An 18258-nucleotide genomic window follows, 5' to 3' on the forward strand; every position below is an offset into this window, starting at 1 on the left:
AAAAACCATAAAAAGAAGCGAGGGAGAATGCACGCTCGAAAGTCGAATTTGAAGACATTAATTTATCAGAACATTGTAACGTTTGATATCTATTATATTGAAATTAAAATATTTATAAAATATCTGTAAGGTTTATATTTTGCAATAAGGAATCTAGTCAATTGAAATTTTTAATAGAATATATTTATAGGATAGACAAACGTAATGCGTCGAGATTCGAGTTATCAAGGTTTCATTTCGCGTATTTCAGATTATGCCGTACTTGGCGGCGTTGATCCTGACAATAATCGCCGAGGACAAGCCAACAAATACGGTCTCCGTTACCTCGGTCTCCTTGGGCTCGCCGGAGGAGTATCAGAGCAACACGATAAGGAAGGTGATGAGCTACTTGGGGAAATACGGGCTGGACGACCAGCGGGCCCTGAAGAGGGTGTATCTAAGCAACAGATCGATCACCTGCAACGATGGATCGCAGGCCGGTTTCTACCTACGAAAGTCCCACGGTTCCAGGCGGTGGATCATGTACCTGGAGGGCGGCTGGTACTGCTACGACCAAAAGAGCTGTAGGACCAGGTGGATGCGGATGCGGCATCTGATGACGTCAACCCAGTGGCCCGAGACACGCGACGGTGGGTCCTCCCGATCGTTTATAATTATACGTCGCGCGGAACGAAAACGATTTTCCGCTCGTGCATCCAAGCGCCGAAACTCTCGCGCCGCGTCATAAATTAATTTCGTGGTGATCTTCCGTGGACGCGCGCGCGCGCGCTTTTGAACGTTCGCATTGCTCCTCGCATCGTTTTAATAATACATGTTATGCGATGCGGATCAACACATATGAGTACGCTTTATTATGCACGAATGGTATATTTATTGCACCGCGCAACGACGATATAAATCATATTTTTTTACCCAACTCATATATGCGTATCAGAGAACTTTCTGAACCTTTATATCGCGATATTAATGTACGAATTTATATATACAAAGCATATATCCAATCATTATTGGATATTGCTTTTATTATATAATTTAATTTGTTAATTAATAATCTGTTATTGATTTTATCATCATTAAATATTTCTTGATAATTCAGAAAATTAATCTCGGTCAGGAAAGATTCAATTATTAATCGAAAAATTGTGGCTTTTATTCATATTATAATTGCAAAGATTCAATTTCGTCAAAATTCTGCAAGTTTTAACATGCAGTAATTACCAATGCCTTTTTAAATTTGTTCTCCAATATCTGTAGCTGCAAGGCAACAGGTGATCCTCGACCAGCATATATGCACGTTGCTTGATATTGCCACTGATTGCCGAAATAAAAATATTTCCGATTTTTTTTCAGTGGGCGGGATGCTCTCGCCGAATCCCGACGAGAATCCATTCTTTTGGGGTACGAATCACGTGTAGGTATTGTCTATTTGTCGTACGGTCGACCTCGCGCGTCGCTAACGCACCGTCTTTACGTAACGATACGCCGTTGTTGTCGTCCCACAGTTTCGTTCCTTATTGCACGAGCGACAGCTGGAGCGGCACTAGAGCCTTCAGGTCGCCGAACGACATGTTTTCCTTCATGGGGGCAGAGATCGTGGTCCAGATCATCCGGGACTTGGTTCCCCTTGGCCTCGAAAACGCGAGCGCCTTTCTTTTAGCCGGTAGCAGCGCGGGCGGCACCGGCGTTATGCTGAATTTGAATCGCGTTCACACTCTGATACATCATGAATTGGGTACGTCGCACGATTTATCAATTATCGCCCCCAATTATTGCGCCCCAATTAAACAACTCCCGTCGTCATTATTGATAATTGCCGCAATTTTCCTGATGGTAATATACGTTGTATACGTTTCTCATTTGACAATCCAATTATGTCAGGCGAATCAGCATCGATAATGATATAGTTATTATCAATTATTTATATTTATCGTTAATACTGCCGTTCAAGCGTAGAATCACATTTTAATTAGTCTCCTCCAATAATATCTCTCATCCCATTAACACTGACGCAAGACCAAGCTTTCTCATATGCCATTCTTTTTCTTTAATACCTATGAGTTTTTATAAATATAGATTTTTCAAAATGCTATATATAGTATGTATAATTTCTGTTTTAAAATTGTATGAAACAGAATCGTTTATAAAATATTGTAGAATTAATTTTTAAAACAGATTAATATTCCTGTTCTATATTTGAGTTTCTCAATTTATTTTATTCTTTCAGCATGCAATATGTCTTACTGCATAAGCATTTTGGTTTTCTTTAGTCACCGATAGTATATAGTTCGGTTATGAAATATAAGACTTATCTATTCGCGCAGGCTTGAGACACGTTGCTATACGTGGTGTGTCGGATTCCGGATGGTTCCTCGATAGAGCGCCTTACTCTCCGAACGGCCTGTCGCCGGTCGATGCGATACAAAAAGGAATGGAATTATGGAACTCTTGGATGCCACGTAATTGCGTAGTTAGATATCCTAACGAGCCGTGGAAGTGCTTCTTTGGATACCGACTTTATCCAACTTTGTCCGGTGAGTTCATCTCGTATCGTGAAAATTTCAGTAGTATCTAAATTGCTATGTTTCGAAGAAAGTTTAAACTCTTTTATTTAACATCTCAGCACCGTTGTTTGTCTTCCAATGGATATTCGACGAGGCACAAATGAAAGCCTACAACGTCGCCGCGCCAGTAACGAGACAGCAATGGGACTACATACATAAAATGGGCGACAGTCTTCGGCAGACGTTTGAAAATGTTACCGCGGTCTTTGCCCCAAGTTGCATTAGTCACAGCGTCCTGACGAAAAGGGATTGGAAGATGATTAAAATAGATGAGGTTTCCTTCGCCCAGGCATTGTTCTGTTGGGATCAAATGCCGATTGGGAATTATCGTAGCAACGAACGCAACAAGTAAGTAGCCGAATGATATTTGTTGTAGCACGAACCCCGCCGATTGAAAATATATTCGTCGTTTCACCGTGTTGTTTGCCGAGAAAATATTTGTCAGAGTGTAGAGTCGGATTCATCCCGGTAAATAAATCAATGACGCTCGAGATCAATGACGCTTCGAGGCCTCGAGGAGATAATGTTTTTCGTTCTGCTACAGTACTCACTCGCAAATCGAGACCAATCAACCGTGCGGAAAGTCGCTAAAAAAGCTACTGCGTTCTGGTATCAGAAAGGGAAATGGTACCGCGATCGAGGACGGAAAAAGCAGAGTTGGCTCCTCTACGGAAATGCAAAAAGCACGATTGTCCGCCGTTGGCAAAATGCAGGAAAGAAAGCCGATCTCCGGTTCGATTCAAGAGCAAGAGAATAAGAAGAGGCGAAAGAGGAAACATAAAAGCAGAAGGAGAGACAGAAAGGAGAGAGAGAGAAGTAAAGAGGAGAGAATGAAAAAAGAGAAACACCAGCGGAGAAAGAACGCCGGTACGGTTTAGCAATGCGCAAACATGTTTTGAACCTTGCTCAATAACAGTCGACATTCTTTGAATAGTTCCAAGCTGCTTCATATAATTTTTATAAGAATAGATTGACCGAAAACTCTTTTGGCGCTACATTTGATTTCGCGATAATATTTATTTTTAACATTTATCAATAAATTTTAAAAAATAATTGATCTTTTCACGTGTTTTGTATTGACGACGATTATTCAAAGTTTATGCGTTTTTTTTTTTTTCAGGTCGTCGCAAGGGCGGCAAACAAGTTAACGGCAACAACCATACGGCTATATTTAACGGCATCAGGCCGCAGCGATCGGTGATACCGTCGTTCAAACGGAAGTGCGTCAAGAACTGCCATTTCCGTATGATAGAGCGCTGCACTTGGCCGCAATGTAACCATAGCTGCCCCAAGCTGCATAATCCCTTTACGGGCGAGGAAATGGACTTTATCGAACTGCTCAAGAGTTTTGGTCTAGACATGAAAAGTGTCGCGAATGCCCTCGGCATCGATATACATACATTGAATAGTATGGATCACAATGAATTGCTGAATCTTTTGACACAGCGCGCGAACTAGCAAGACATTTTCTGTCGTAACGTTTATGCAGAGTTCTCCTGCTTGCTTTAGCAATCTCTCCGTTGGCACGTCCTAGAGTCAGAGCTCAATATTTACGTACAATTTCAAATATTACGTTTCAAGTAATGTGAAACGGTTCGTATCAGCTGTATCCACCGGTACTAATGTTACAGTACTTAAATTAGAGAAGATATATTGCTGGTAGAAATTATAAGTAATACAAATCTATTAAAATATTGAAAGTATAGATATCTCTATACTTCTATAAAATAATCAATACTTCTAACAAAGTAAATTTTTAATGTTCGCGTAGTACAAACAACTCTATAATACTAATATAACGTGAATTTAGATAATTTTATATAAAATAAGATGCATAATTATATAATTATATATAATATTATAATATTATATATAATAATATTGTATTATTATATATAGTATTTAATAATATATTATATAATTATAATTATACAAAGATATGTAATTATGCAACATGATGACATACCAAATCAAGCTTAAAATATATTTTTTTAATTTGATAACAATTTTGCATATATCTTCGCGTTGTATATCTTTGCATATTATTGATTTAAACCGGTGACTGCCAATTGATCAAATCGATGAATTATTAGCTCCGCTCATATGACATATAAAATATATAATTTTTTTTTTTTTTTTCATTCAACGGCAACAATTTAACGTACGAAGTGTGCTTGAATAGAAACGCGTTACGCGTTATTGACCAAATATAACGCGTTTAACCAAAATGGATGTACATAATTTCATAGAGATGCCTCTTATGGTGCGTTTGCAGGACTCGCTTCGCCGAAAAGACGAGAAAGCCCAGAGAGTGGAAATTTCGATTGGCATTTTCGCTGACGGACAGGGGAAAACAAGAGAGTTCTGGCGTGTAGAAAGTGTATATTTCATTGTAATTGTACGACTACACCAATATCTTAATTTATTATAATTTATAGGTAAAATAACCGATCATGTAAGTATGTTTTACGAATTAATTCGTATACGTTCATTGCGCAGAGTTTGTCGCCAAAATTATAATTCGGACGAAAGGCAGAACCCTCCCTAACTTCATATATCTGTTCGAATGCAATTCTTTTCATTTCGATTGTCCTTTGATTGTTTTTTGTAAAAAGATCCTTTTCTTTAAACTTTAAACATATCTTTGTGTTCATCACGTCATATAGATTCAGTTTGCCGTGTCATTTAGAACAGAATCAGCGTAAAACTCAGTCATACATGAAAGACTGTAAAGATCTTCCAATGTTGCAAATAGGACTGATTCTTTTATGTAACGTCGGAACGGAAACTCATCAATAAACAATTGACCGACCGACAAGGCAGCTTCATAGACTGATTAAATTATCTACCTCAACGAATCAAATCGTATTAATATCCTTCATGTATTATAATTGTCAGATTAGAACATCACGATAAGAACAATGTTACTGTAAGTTGATACGCGTAAAGTATATATATTGTACCTATGTCTTCAGTTTTGTAATATAACTCTGCCAAGGTAATGTTATTTATTTAATATAGCATAGCATCCGCGATGATTGCAACGGCATATTTTTTTGTCGTGTGCACATATATACATAATACATATATCGATGGTAGTGATGGTACCAATGACATTTTAACTACGAAACTATATATTCTCTCGAGAAGATTATGTGTCCAATAATTTCTTTCCTGATTATATTTTGTTTATATCGATTGTATATATATATATATACATATATATATATATATACGATATAAAAAGTATTAAATAAATATATTACAGACTCAAAATGACACAATATCTACTTTTCTCAAACATTTGACAAATAAAATGATCATAACTTAATGTCCAAATTAATGCCCAAAAATGCACTTATTTTTATTGATACCATCGATATATTGACGTTAAAAATTATATTTTAAAATTTTATTTATTTTTCTAAATTGTGACCCCGTCTATGCGAATACGATTAAAATATTCGAGGTTTTATGGGTCAAAGCTCTTGCATTCACGTATACCGCAACATGTACTGTTATCTTTTAAAAATATGACTACTGTAAATAAATTGTATATCTGTTCTATTAAGAGCTTGATGGTTAATGGATCATTTTTTCGTATTCCTGCATTCGAGACCCACACAGACCAGTAACGTTTAAGTAAAGTCCGTATTATCATCTATCATATATGTCCATGTCATAATTTATAAAAGAAGCACAAGTATAATCAATATCGTCCATGTCATAATCAATCAAAAATATAACTATCTTTAAAAGTTCTTTAAGGTAGGCGTCTCGCTACGTGCTAGTCATGTGACTGTTTGTAGGTTTTCACGTTCAGAAATATATTTCAGGCAATTTTTGCTAAGGGAAAAATAATTTTATGAATTATGGTGTAAAATTTCATACGTGACAAAGTATGTTACTTTTTCCAAATTATGTGATTTTTCTCATTTGACTCCGTTTTGATCAGCTGATCATGCGAGTCGTCGAGAAAGGTTACAAGTGAGGTTACATCTCCTTTTCGATTGAATTTTGACAATTACTGAGAAAGGGTTTCAAAACGCATGACAGGGGTGTCAATTACTATCCAATTCGGCTAAGAAAGACGAGCCTCATAACCTGCAACTACAGTGATTAGCCAGCGGCTTGCCAAGTCTTCCCAACCTTACCTCGACCAAAAAATGTCTGCTCGATTACCGCATTTTCACTAAAATAAACTTAAAAATTAGCAGCGAAATCTCCGGTAAACTATATATTTTATGGTTGCATCGGATTCTTCGAAATCTAATGTACAAAAAGCAATGTTTTTTCTCACTTCATCTAATCGAAAAATGTGAAAATTATGTGATTGAAACCGTGATAGAGCCTTCTTTTTCTGGCCGTTTGTATGAAGTAATGCAAAATTTGTGATTTTCGAGATCGATTTTCTAGAGTAAATAGTCGGTAAGGAGCCACAGAAAAAATCGACTGCAAAGCTGATCATATAATTTGATATAAAATCCAAAATCGAAAACTTTATCTAATACATGCCCTGACGAGACGACTACCTTAATAAGAGCTCGTAAAGAGAGAATTTCTGTTATTGAAAGTAAGGAGATGGCGCCAAGTACAAGCCATCGTTGTACTAAACACACTAAATCATTTCATTTGTACAAAAAAATGTACTATCAGAAACTAGCCAACTTATAATTCAGTAAAATCTAATATGGTTATTGTAGTTTTCGATATCAAATCTTTGAAAAATGGTGCACTCAAAAGTTGAATGATAATAATAATGTGTATTTTCTATTGATTTTTCGTAAGTGCAACGATGCACCGGAAATGCAATTGAACGTTTTTCTTTAATATATTTTTTGCACAGATTTTTTTGGACATCTGTGTATAAAGGTATTAGGATTATAGGCGCTCAAAAAAGAAATATTTCACGAGATATATTTTATACTTTATCCCGACATTATACTTTTACATAAAATATAAAATATTTCGTAAACTATTCATTTTTTTTATATACCATATATCTTTTTATCTAATATTTTTATGTACAGAATAACGAGATGAATCAATTGATGTCATTGATGTAAAGAAAACATAATTTACTTTAAATTATAAGCAATTATGTTTTTTTTTACGGACAAAGTTTTGCAAGATAAAAAGTTGTTTCAGAATTTAGTCAGGATTATGTATTTTTAAAGATAAAAGGTTGAACCATCCTGTGTGTCTTACCAACGTTTTACATTTACGCGACTTCGCTGCGCGTAAATTTGGCATGAGATGCGATATAGCTTCTCATATCTTCTTGATATCTTCATCGAATAAATTCTATGAGTAACGTTTACAAATTATTCATTGTTGTATTGCGGCGCGGAGCCAACATACAAACGCGATTTGTAACGTACTCACGATCGCGATCTAGCCCAACAAAATGTAGTCCTACGTATCATAAAATGCCCTAAGGTGTCATCGATAAATCGCGATCTGCAGCCCCGATCTATACGTAACGATTAATCTGTTTTGCTCTCACGACGCGTTCCCTCCTGACGTGCAGTGCATGTCCCCTCTGCGCACGATACACGAGGGCGATAATTCAATGTAGAAACTGAATCCGTTCTCCCAACCTCCACCGATCGGTCGGTCGAGTTCGCATCCATATCGCGCCGGTTCTCCCTCGAAACTATATATTCCGCGACGGCGTATGCAGGAAATGGTATTTAACGGGCCGGGCCGGGTCCGACCCCGAGTGTAGCCGCACGTAGCCGATAGTCAATGGTGATGGAGAGGCGGACGTATAGGGCGAAGAGAGAAGGAAAACCAACGAGAGTAACTGGGTTCCCTCCTCGCGTTCAATTGACGCGTCCGAGGAAGTGACGGAAGGATGGAAGCACAATGTACTTGAATGTTCCATAAGCGGGTTCTACATTAGACTACTCCGGTTACCGGATAGTAGTTCGTTCGACTGCCTATCGTTTGGTTGTCGGGTTGACTCAGCTGAGGATCACTGTGTGCGTCGTTAGCAGTCGGCATCTGAATTCGTTTTACGTACGATTTCCATTCCGCGCGGCGTTTCCGTGAGTTTATCGATGTGACGATAATGTTTGACCTGATCGAGAGATTCTCTTGCGCGTGACGGAAATCAAACGTAGATCGTAATCGTAAACACCGGTCGTCATCGCGCGTTCCCGAACGCGGGGGATTATATTTCTAAAACTATATACACGCGCTTGTATATAGGGTAATTATTCGCTCGCAGAGAAAACAAGACGAATTTTTAGTACTTTTCGATGAAAATGTGGCGGTTTTACTAATAATACGTAGATACATCTGATAACAAATTTCACTGCTGCTTAAACTTCAGCCAAAAGTACAAAAATGAAGATATATTTCCCTACGAAAGTTTTTTCAACATTTCTGTATCTTTTATTGTTTTCTTTATCAATCCTTGATGCAACGTTTATGTAGAAAATACTCTTGACTCTATAAAAGTGAAGATTTATTTATCATTATTTAATGAAGGCAACATTGTTGCGTGAACAAGTTGTGAATTTCAGACAATCTGAAGACTTTTGTATCCGTTATGCTCGAAGAAATCAGAAACTGTTTGACTAACATACGATTGCACAATATTTGCTGACATCAGAAAATTAGATACTGTAGATAAATAATTTTGAACGAAATCTCATCGTTTCAATCATGCTGAAGGGAATTATTGTGCTGATTCTCCATGTCTTCTGCGACGTTGGTGAGAATAAATTAACTATTGCGTTTAGGTTACACAAGGTTTTTTTAGCACAATTTTTATTATTTTGCTGGAAATGCAAAATAACATGTTTAAAGCAAATATTTTTAAATAATCTAAAAAAAAAACTGAATATTATCGAAAGTAAATCGTTACGTTATGTAAATATACGAATAAAAAGCAAATATTTTTTCGCAGTACCGGGGCAGTTAATACACTAATTTTGGTTCAAACATTTCGTTCAAATACAAAAAGGGTAAAAAAATATAAAGATAAATATTGCTGATATTTATATAATTTTGCATTTCTGCATATTTGTATGTATTTTTTTTCTTTTTTACTATAAGCGATATATACTTGCAATTAGTATAAATCATAATGTCCTGGTAAAATCAAAATAAACTTGCAAACGTAAAAAACGGTTTTGCTGATGTAAACATTTATCTAGATTAGAGATATAGATACAGATCTGAAAATAATTTTGTTGGAATTTAAAAATAATTACGCAGAAGCTCGAGCTGATTGCTAGAATGTCAAAATTTTTTACAGCATTATCGTCTTGCTTAAACGCTCTATATAATTATTAACTATAGTAAAATTATTTTCAGATCTGAATCTAGCCAAATTTTTAAATACTTCAGCAAAACTGTTCTTTCTATGTGTAATTTGAAAAGCGTGAATAACTAATTTTTCTGGCATGACGATTTAAGATATAAATTTGTTCCTTTTCTATTAATTATTGTATTCTATTTCTCAATTTATCTTCCTGTTTTTGCTTTCAGCATTGGCAGGGCAGTGCGGAAAAGTGTGGGTCACGGTTTCCTCTTTGTGGAGACCAATCGCTGCGAGCGATAAGGTGGTCGATGCCGAATTAGAAGTAAATTGGGAATTCGATTGTTCGGCGGGCACAAGATATTCAGATACCCAGATCAAGGTGTTCACTGCTGACCCGTTAGCAGCACATAGTAATAAATTTTGTTTTATTCTCTTGTGTATACCGTATTCCGCTGCCAGAGATAGCAGTTAGACTCGAAAAATTAACGCGTATCTTCTATTAGGTTGGCCAATAAGTCCGTGCGATTTTTTTACTTATAAATTTATAATTATTTTATTTACATATTAATTATTGTATTAAATCAAGATTACAATATTTATCGTTATGATTTGTTACAAAACACAAGACATATGGCATGACAGTAATTTGTAATAACTGCAGATAAATTTGTTTTACTTAAAAGTCTTCTATATATTTATTCTTATGTAGAAATTCCATCAACAAAGTTTTAAAAGTTCATTTTGCTTTCGTGTTTCATTGATCGCTTAGTACAGATCACCAGCTTATGCGCATTGAAACGCTTCGAGTCCCCCCCGTTAAAACTTGTTCGCTAAGTCTCTCTCTTCCGCCTATCGCATTCAATTTGAAAACATTGATCCATTCGAAATGAATCCCCCCGATAGTTTTGAATCGTTTCCAATCCGATTTATCTTACAGAATGAATTGTCGTGAAATCGAACGCATCCATCCCTCATCACATTTTCTCACCGTAAAGCTATCGAACTTTGAATACCGAAAAATTTGTCGGCGCAACCACGGCTCCCATTTGTTCCAGACAAAATGATCAAGCCTGAACTGATCTTGACTTCCTTACAACGTCCTCGGGGATATTACAGGACGAATATTACGGTGGGTCGTCCGCCGCTTCCAGGAGGGTGGGACACAAAAGATGGGGCGACTCTTCCAGGATCGCACTGTCTCGATTATTATGCAATTCTTTACAAAGATGGTCACATGTTTTCCATGTCTTGTCTGCAAATTTGGCCGACTTGGATGTACGATTTGAGGTACTATAATTCTTTACACGTCTTTAAAACTTCGAATTAAAGTATCACTTTTAATTCGAAAATAATTTACCCTTTTAACCCCAAAACATTTTAGAACGTTCATAAGTATGTTACAAAAAGAATAAATCAAGCGACATAAATGTCAGGCGATACTTATGAAAATTCAAAAAATTGCGAAAGATCTGTGATACAAAAAGTCTTTAATACTACACGTGTAACACAAACGTGTTGTTTGCAATTATTTTTTACTATTACAAATCTGACAGACCGGGAATATTCATAAGCAATTTTTTATAGCAATTGACTGCTGTTAAAATGTTTCTTTGTATTGTTAAAGGAGAGAAATTGGCATGCTACCTATCGGCAGCTTGATGATACCTGGGACACACAATTCTGGCTGTTACAAGCACGGTGATCTGACGCGCCGCGATGCTTTTCAGCGGTATTTGCTGACACAAGATCGTGACGTTTGGACGCAGCTGGTGCACGGTATAAGATATCTGGATATTAGAGTTGGATATTATCCATCGATACCGAATGGCACCGCACTTGACGAGGACGGGAATCATATCAATAGATTCTGGGTCAACCACGACGTCATTCGCATTACACCTCTTTCGGAGATCTTAAAGGATGTAAGAGACTTTTTGGATGTAGCGAGGGGTGAAGTTGTCATTATGGACTTTCATAGGTGAGTCGCGCTATATCCAATATATAGCGTTGTACGTTTCAAATTCACGCGTTTATTGAAAATTATATGCGTGTTAATGGCCGTAAAAATCGGAAAAACATAAAAAAATTACATTACGAGAGAATTGCAAAATATATAACATAATTCATTACTAACTCACTCAATTAATTTAGTTAACTTTTAATATTCATTAATGTATTAAAAAGTAAAAAACATTTCTCTTATATGTTTGAATATGTGTTGCCATATTAAACGTTATTTGTCACAAAAAAGAAAAAAGTTATTAATATAAGTATACTCCAAAATATATTCAAAATCTGTAATAATAATTAACGTAAGAATTATGATAAACAGATTTCCTGTGGGCTTCGAAGGTAGGCCAAATAGGCATAGGAAGTTGCTAACTATTTTACATCGAGAATTCGAAAATTTAATCCTGAAGCCGGACAGAGGAATCGAAGGTCTAGGGCCGACGTTAAATGATATTTGGACCGGCGGCAAAAGATTAATTATTTGTTATGGTGACAAGCACACAGTAAACGGTAAAACATCTTTCTTTGTTTTGCAATTTTTTTTAATTTGTCAATATCTACCAATTTATTCGTTATCTTACAATTCGCAAGTTTAATTCGTTAAAATTCTTTAAAACCTTCTAGCTAGTAATCGTTTGTAATAATCTCCGTTAAATTTTTTTAAATTCAGAATACGATTGGTTGTGGCCGCCTTTGACGCAGGTATGGGGCAATCAGCAAACCGTGGAAGGTTTGTTCGAGTATTTGGACGAAGAAATTTTGGGATCAAAGAAACGTAGGAATAGCCAAAATCCATTATGGGCAGTAATGGCGGAATTGACGCCGTTCCCATTAGACTTTTTTTTCAATCCGTCTGGCGGACTTCGGCAGATGGCCGATTCCGTTAATCGAAATCTCACTGTCAAGTTCCAAGAGGAGTGGTGGAAGGAAACGAATATCGTCGCCACAGATTTTTTTCTCGGAAATGATCTGATCTGGGTATCGAGAATGTCGAACATAAAGAAAAGTAATATCGCGCAATGGCGTTTATAGTTCGTATATAATAGAATTCCCTTGATAATAATTCCCTTGACAAATTTGTTCCTTGTTTTGAAAATGGCAAAAGAATATTATGGCAAAGTGAAACAATAACTTCACAATCAAACTTTCATGAATCTTAATAAAGCTGGAATAGTGTATAATATGAATTGATATTTACGCGTGAGATTATTCAGTTGTATGAATTTCACATAAAAAATGTAAGAAACTAACTCATCTATTTAATGTACAATATTGTTGCAATTGCAATAAAACTTTGTGTAAACAATAATAATACAATCTAGTTAAACAATTTCAGTTTGCAAATTTTTAGTGACAGATTGTAACGACAAATGTTAAAGGTTTTAGAAATACTATAGTATCATACAATAATAAATGTAATAAATATTTCAACATTCCTATTTACATTTATTCAAATATAAGTAAATATGTGAGGTTTTAAATTCGCGAGAAAATTCTCCATTCCATAGAAATACAAATAAAATTACCGCAATGCATGGTTATGCTATTCAGTTAAGATACATAAGTTTCTTTTGTGAAAACCATAATTTCCCTTAAGTGTCTTTCCTATCATTTTTCGTGATTTAAGTATCTTCGTTGTCTTTTGATATAAAAATTGTTGAAAATCTTAGATTAAAAAATTTAGTCTCAAGACCACATGGCTTTTTCAAGATTCAAACTTTTCAGACTTATCTATGTTTTTATATTAAACAAGACTATATCTATTTTTGTCGATATAACGTTGCAGCTAATAGCAAATCACATATTTTACAATCCATGTATTACTTTAATTTAAAGTCATGAGTCTCGCGATGTAAATGCTCGTGTTTAAACCTTCCCGCTCGACTACCTCGCGCATCAGATTACCCCTCACCGGCGTTTCATGCATTTGACTTGCTAATAGCCCTCACCAGTTCAGACAAGAGACAAGAGTAGATTCAGTAGATACATATAGCCAGTAACGCGTCGGCGTTCGCCGTGAACGCGGAGAGAAGCAGATAAGGTCGCGCCAGGGACAATGCTAGCGAACGCGACTGCAAACGAGACGAAAGACGAGCTATGGTGGTCTATATACGCTTGGTGGTCGTGCGTGCTCGTGCTGAAGATGATGTTGCTGACGTGGTACACTGGGCAGATCCGAGTGAGAGAACAGGTAAAATTTTCGCACGTTTTTTTTGCATCTTTTCCTTGTTAAATGTATATGTTTGTCTAATTATCTGACTTTCGTAAGAACACTATAAGAACGTTTGTAGATAGTAATGCGATGAAAACGTCAATACGAAGTAGAGTATAATAATTGCGCGCGTTTTCAGCGTTATCATCTGCGTTATCATCATACATAACCAAAAAAAATTTGTAAAAGTTTATCCCAGCAATAACGAGGCGTATCACAGAGCTATTTTATAAACATGATAGATTTTCTGTTTCTTTTCATACGCAGATGTCGAAAAGAAAAGAAAATCGTTAAAATTTCAATCAATCTTGAATGATGTTTACCGGAAAACTATTATAAGATGATAATAATCAAATCTTCGTAACTATTACTGTTACAATAAATCCAGTTATGCATGTACAATGAATAAATTGACTCACCAGTTAATGTGTTATCTTCTTATTACGCTGTTATGTGTTATAGCTAAACGCAATCTAATGCCACATATTATTTAAACAAATATTTTCTTAAAATAGAACATTATTTTAAGTAAGTATCTTATATCATGTGCTATTTTTATATATTATGCACTTTTTTTACTCAAACAAATACAAAATCAATTTTTTATTAACATGAATCTTAATAATTTAAATTAAGATTCATGTTGTTTAAATATTATATATAAAAGTTATTAACGCATTAAGAAAATAAATATAGATACATATAGTTATTAAATCAATACTATACAATCAAATACAATATTAAATTTATAAAATGTGAAATTAAAGCAGATTGGCATAAATTTACCATTTATATAATTCCTTATTAATTATATGTTTGCATATGGTTTAATTTAATGTACCAAATCCTCTATTGTTTTATCATGTTGACATATTTTCTTATTTTCTTTGAAAATGATAAAGCGCAGCAATATCAAATATTAAGTAAACTTGTATTATTCGGGCATACATAAAATAAATGCATTTATCAGCTACGGGCTTCATTGCCTTGTTATTGGCATATAACGTTATAATTAATATTTATTGAAAAAAATGGTTTACGAGAATACTGTTAGTACGAGGAAACAATTTGTTGTGATTACGTCAATTAACGCTTATCTCGATTCAGCATTCCCGGCATTTTTTAAAGTTATAATAGTGTACATCGATATTTTATTTATATACGCATACTTTTTCAATCATATAAATGTGGCGTAAAAAATTTGTCGAGTGCGCGAACTTTATTCGGCATTTCTAATAGTATAATAGTTCGTTAATAAAACGATAATTACAAAGTTATTCGCTCGACTGATTGTGAGATTCAACGTTTCTGATATTCGTTAATGGCGCGATAATTCGTTCTGATGAAAACTACACATCAGGGGACACTTGGAATAATTAAATAGTAATACTGGAGTAAACATAGAGATTACGAGTATCGAAAATCACAATCGCACATACGTTAATTAGCGTTGTAACAGTCGTTTGATGTTCGACACTTCTGACTTTCCGGACGCAATCCAATATTACGTGATTCGTAAACAACTGTCGATTGACAACTAATTACTGTCGAATATGTTGATTGCAAAAACTGTTTAACAATACATCGGCATTTTCAATACACAGGTAGTTACAATAATGTATTACTAAAGATAATTTTAATTTTAAATTATAAGCATATAATTTTCATTAAGGAAATAAAAAACAAAGTTTTCCTATAAGTAAAAATTGGAAAAACGTATATATAAATTTAATTAAAATTATGTAATTTTTTTCATAATTAAACAATGAAAGTTAAAGTGAATAAATTCACATAAAATTTGAAGCAATAGAATACAAAAAATGAAACTTTTGCCAATGTGGTTGAATTTTTAAATTTGTTTGTTGCATATTCTATTAGAAGCAAATTAGTTATTATTTATGTTATTGAAAATATAGTTTTAATTTCATCGTTAGATTAAAATTAAGTAATTTTTATTCATTTATATATTAAAGATATATTTATTATTAATTTGTAAATATATATGATTCTTATTTCTAAATACATTGATACGCGTACACATAGCGTAATGTATTTTTCTATAAGGATTCTAATTAATAAGTGAGAAAAATGAATTGAAAAATATTGTTTTTATAAACAATATATTATTTTTCAATTATTTTTAATTATTAAAAGAATTAGTAAGCGGAAAAAATATTATTTAATTCATTTACATTGGATTTAACTAATGATGTAATTAATTGCAGTTTATCGAGAGATATGGTTAATTAAAATTGTAAATTGCAAATTATCCAGTTACATTACCATTAAATTTTAAAATAATCATGATAAGATAATAATGATCATATCTTTTGATATTTATTCACATGCGATATTTTCATTTGAATGTGAAATGTGCCCGAAATACGAAACGAATGTGTCGACTATCATTCACGTTATTATGGTTGGAGACGAACAAAAGTGTTATCAAACATCAGCATAATTCGAGTTTATAAAATGTGCAATATGCTGATATTTTTTTTACAACGAAAGATTCTCAACTTGGAAATAAAAAAATTATGAAACTTAGGCAATACATAGAGGATGTCTTCCAATATGTATAATAAGTTTTTTTTGCTGCTCGAATTTACATTGAAAGAGTAAAATCAATCCTTGGATCAGTTATCCCATTTTTTGTTTTCATTTTATTATTCATCAATAAAAGAAAAAGTAGAGCAATATTTTATATAGAAAAAACTTATTTTTTAAATAAGATTTATCAATTAAAAGACTTATCAATGTTTGAGAGTCTGGTGCATGAAATACATGCTTTCAAGCGTGTACCAGTCAATTAAATCTCTTTCTTTCGTTGTAAAACTCTCAAATAAAATGACAAATGAAACTTTTGTTCCAGATAAATTTTTACCGGCAGTTTCTTCAAGCTTGTTCCACGATCTTTTTCTTCCTTATTAAATGACAGTCATAGAAATGTGTAAAAGTATGAACAAGTAAATTCAATTTTTTTTTCATTTTACACGAAAAATTTTATTATTTATACGAATCAGTTAAAATTGATGTTCCAATTTAATCGACTTGTTTGCGATTTGACTGATTGCACAGGTAATTCACAGCGAAGAGGATAGGATGTGGATGACAAAAAAACCGGACATAATTTTATGCCCAACTGGCGATGGCCATCCTGACGTGATTCGTATACGGAATGCTCATCGGAACGACGTCGAAACTGTACTTCCTTTTATGGTTTTTACGCCGCTGTGGTTGCATGTCGAGACATGCAATTCTACGGTCAAGATCTTAATACCAGCCTTTGCACTAGCCAGTATATTGTATACACTGGTTTATATGCAGCTTTTACGAATGTCTGTTTTTTGGAAACTTTCCTTATACGTAACATTGTATTGCATTCTGACTTATATATGCACAATTGCTGCAGTAAGATATTCTATTTCTATCATAAATCAGCTGATCTAGTGAAGAGAGCAAAAATGAAAAAAAAAATTGTGATATTAATATATTGTGTGCTATATATAAAAAATCTTTGCAGAAAAATAAATGCATCTAACGAGACATTTGATTTATTTACTCTGTACTATACCCAATTGGTTCAAACGTTTATTTTAACCCTTGCCCCGCAAACGTTTTTTTGGCACCTTTACCCCGCAAACCTGGGTCGTTTTTGTCCTAACGTTTTTTTTTTAAGTGTTAAAGGGCTGCAAAAAATCTGAAAAAATTTATGAAAGTGTTTCAAAGTTTCAAGCTTTGAAATATCAATTATAAAATTATAAACAGTTTAATTTTTTCACATAATGGCCGGAAAGGGACTGGCGCCTTGAAACTCGGTAAGTGGGTTCTCGGGGAGCATAACTTTTTTGAAAATTGGTCCAATTAATTTCCAAAAAATTGGAAAAAATTCTAATACCGGCTTCCAAAAAGATCGGTAACGAAAAATTATACACTTTATAGCACTCGTCGGAAAATTCTACCCCCGTTTTATATACAATTCTTTGAAATTCCATCGATTATTTCCCAAAAAATTAAAGAAATTAAAAAAACCGGTTTTCAGAAAATCGGTAACGAAAAACTATACACCCTATAGCACTACCCGGGAAATTCTACCCCTATTTCATGTACCCTTGATAAAAATTCGGTCCACTAACGAATGAGTAGTTCGCGGACAGACGGACGGACGGACGGACGGACGGACGGACGGACGGATGGACGGA

At 34.4% G+C, this 18258-nt stretch overlaps 4 protein-coding genes across 17 annotated transcripts in view; 3 read left to right on the forward strand and 1 right to left on the reverse strand.

Annotated features, from left to right (window-relative positions):
• The window catches only part of Notum (palmitoleoyl-protein carboxylesterase notum), a 600456-nt gene extending 593983 nt beyond the window's left edge, over positions 1 to 6473 (forward strand). For 3 of the 6 annotated variants that reach the window (XM_077402646.1, XM_077402647.1, XM_077402644.1), the window contains 8 exons: positions 251 to 629; positions 1351 to 1411; positions 1503 to 1732; positions 2322 to 2531; positions 2621 to 2909; positions 3106 to 3428; positions 3682 to 3969; positions 4837 to 6473. In XM_077402646.1, the coding sequence (XP_077258772.1) occupies positions 254 to 629; positions 1351 to 1411; positions 1503 to 1732; positions 2322 to 2531; positions 2621 to 2909; positions 3106 to 3428; positions 3682 to 3969; positions 4837 to 4901 (1842 nt within the window). In that variant the 5' untranslated portion in view covers positions 251 to 253 and the 3' untranslated portion in view covers positions 4902 to 6473. Of the gene's footprint in view, positions 1 to 250; positions 630 to 1350; positions 1412 to 1502; positions 1733 to 2321; positions 2532 to 2620; positions 2910 to 3105; positions 3429 to 3681 lie in introns of all 6 variants that reach the window. The other 3 variants (XR_013256340.1, XM_077402645.1, XM_077402648.1) reach the window with 3 other exon arrangements.
• Positions 1 to 18258, reverse strand: part of Kair1d (Kainate-type ionotropic glutamate receptor subunit 1D) — a 386506-nt gene that overhangs the window by 366894 nt on the left and 1354 nt on the right. The gene's annotated exons all lie outside the window — the stretch shown is intronic.
• Positions 8284 to 13277, forward strand: LOC143895496 (PI-PLC X domain-containing protein 1). 8 transcript variants are annotated; one of them, XM_077402657.1, is made up of 7 exons: positions 8284 to 8431; positions 9092 to 9282; positions 10062 to 10244; positions 10890 to 11121; positions 11459 to 11812; positions 12167 to 12354; positions 12515 to 13277. In XM_077402657.1, exons 2-7 carry the CDS (start codon positions 9234 to 9236, stop codon positions 12874 to 12876), a joined length of 1368 nt encoding a protein of 455 aa, XP_077258783.1. In that variant the 5' UTR covers positions 8284 to 8431; positions 9092 to 9233; the 3' UTR covers positions 12877 to 13277. The 8 variants fall into 8 exon arrangements, with proteins under 8 accessions (XP_077258783.1, XP_077258777.1, XP_077258778.1 ...); XM_077402651.1 differs by lacking the exon at positions 8284 to 8431 and adding an exon at positions 8449 to 8904 and having other exon boundaries at positions 9079 to 9282; XM_077402652.1 differs by lacking the exon at positions 8284 to 8431 and adding an exon at positions 8449 to 8904.
• LOC143895498 (prostaglandin E synthase) lies at positions 13433 to 17602 on the forward strand. Of its 2 annotated transcripts, none has more exons than XM_077402661.1 (2): positions 13433 to 14035; positions 17135 to 17602. In XM_077402661.1, exons 1-2 carry the CDS (start codon positions 13901 to 13903, stop codon positions 17504 to 17506), a joined length of 507 nt encoding a protein of 168 aa, XP_077258787.1. In that variant the 5' UTR covers positions 13433 to 13900; the 3' UTR covers positions 17507 to 17602. The 2 variants fall into 2 exon arrangements, with proteins under 2 accessions (XP_077258787.1, XP_077258788.1); XM_077402662.1 differs by lacking the exon at positions 17135 to 17602 and adding an exon at positions 16929 to 17018.

This window comes from Temnothorax americanus, unplaced genomic scaffold, assembly GCF_048541705.1.
Source record: "Temnothorax americanus isolate GAGA-0224 unplaced genomic scaffold, ASM4854170v1 Scaffold16, whole genome shotgun sequence".
In the NCBI taxonomy this organism is placed as follows: Eukaryota; Metazoa; Arthropoda; class Insecta; order Hymenoptera; family Formicidae; genus Temnothorax; species Temnothorax americanus.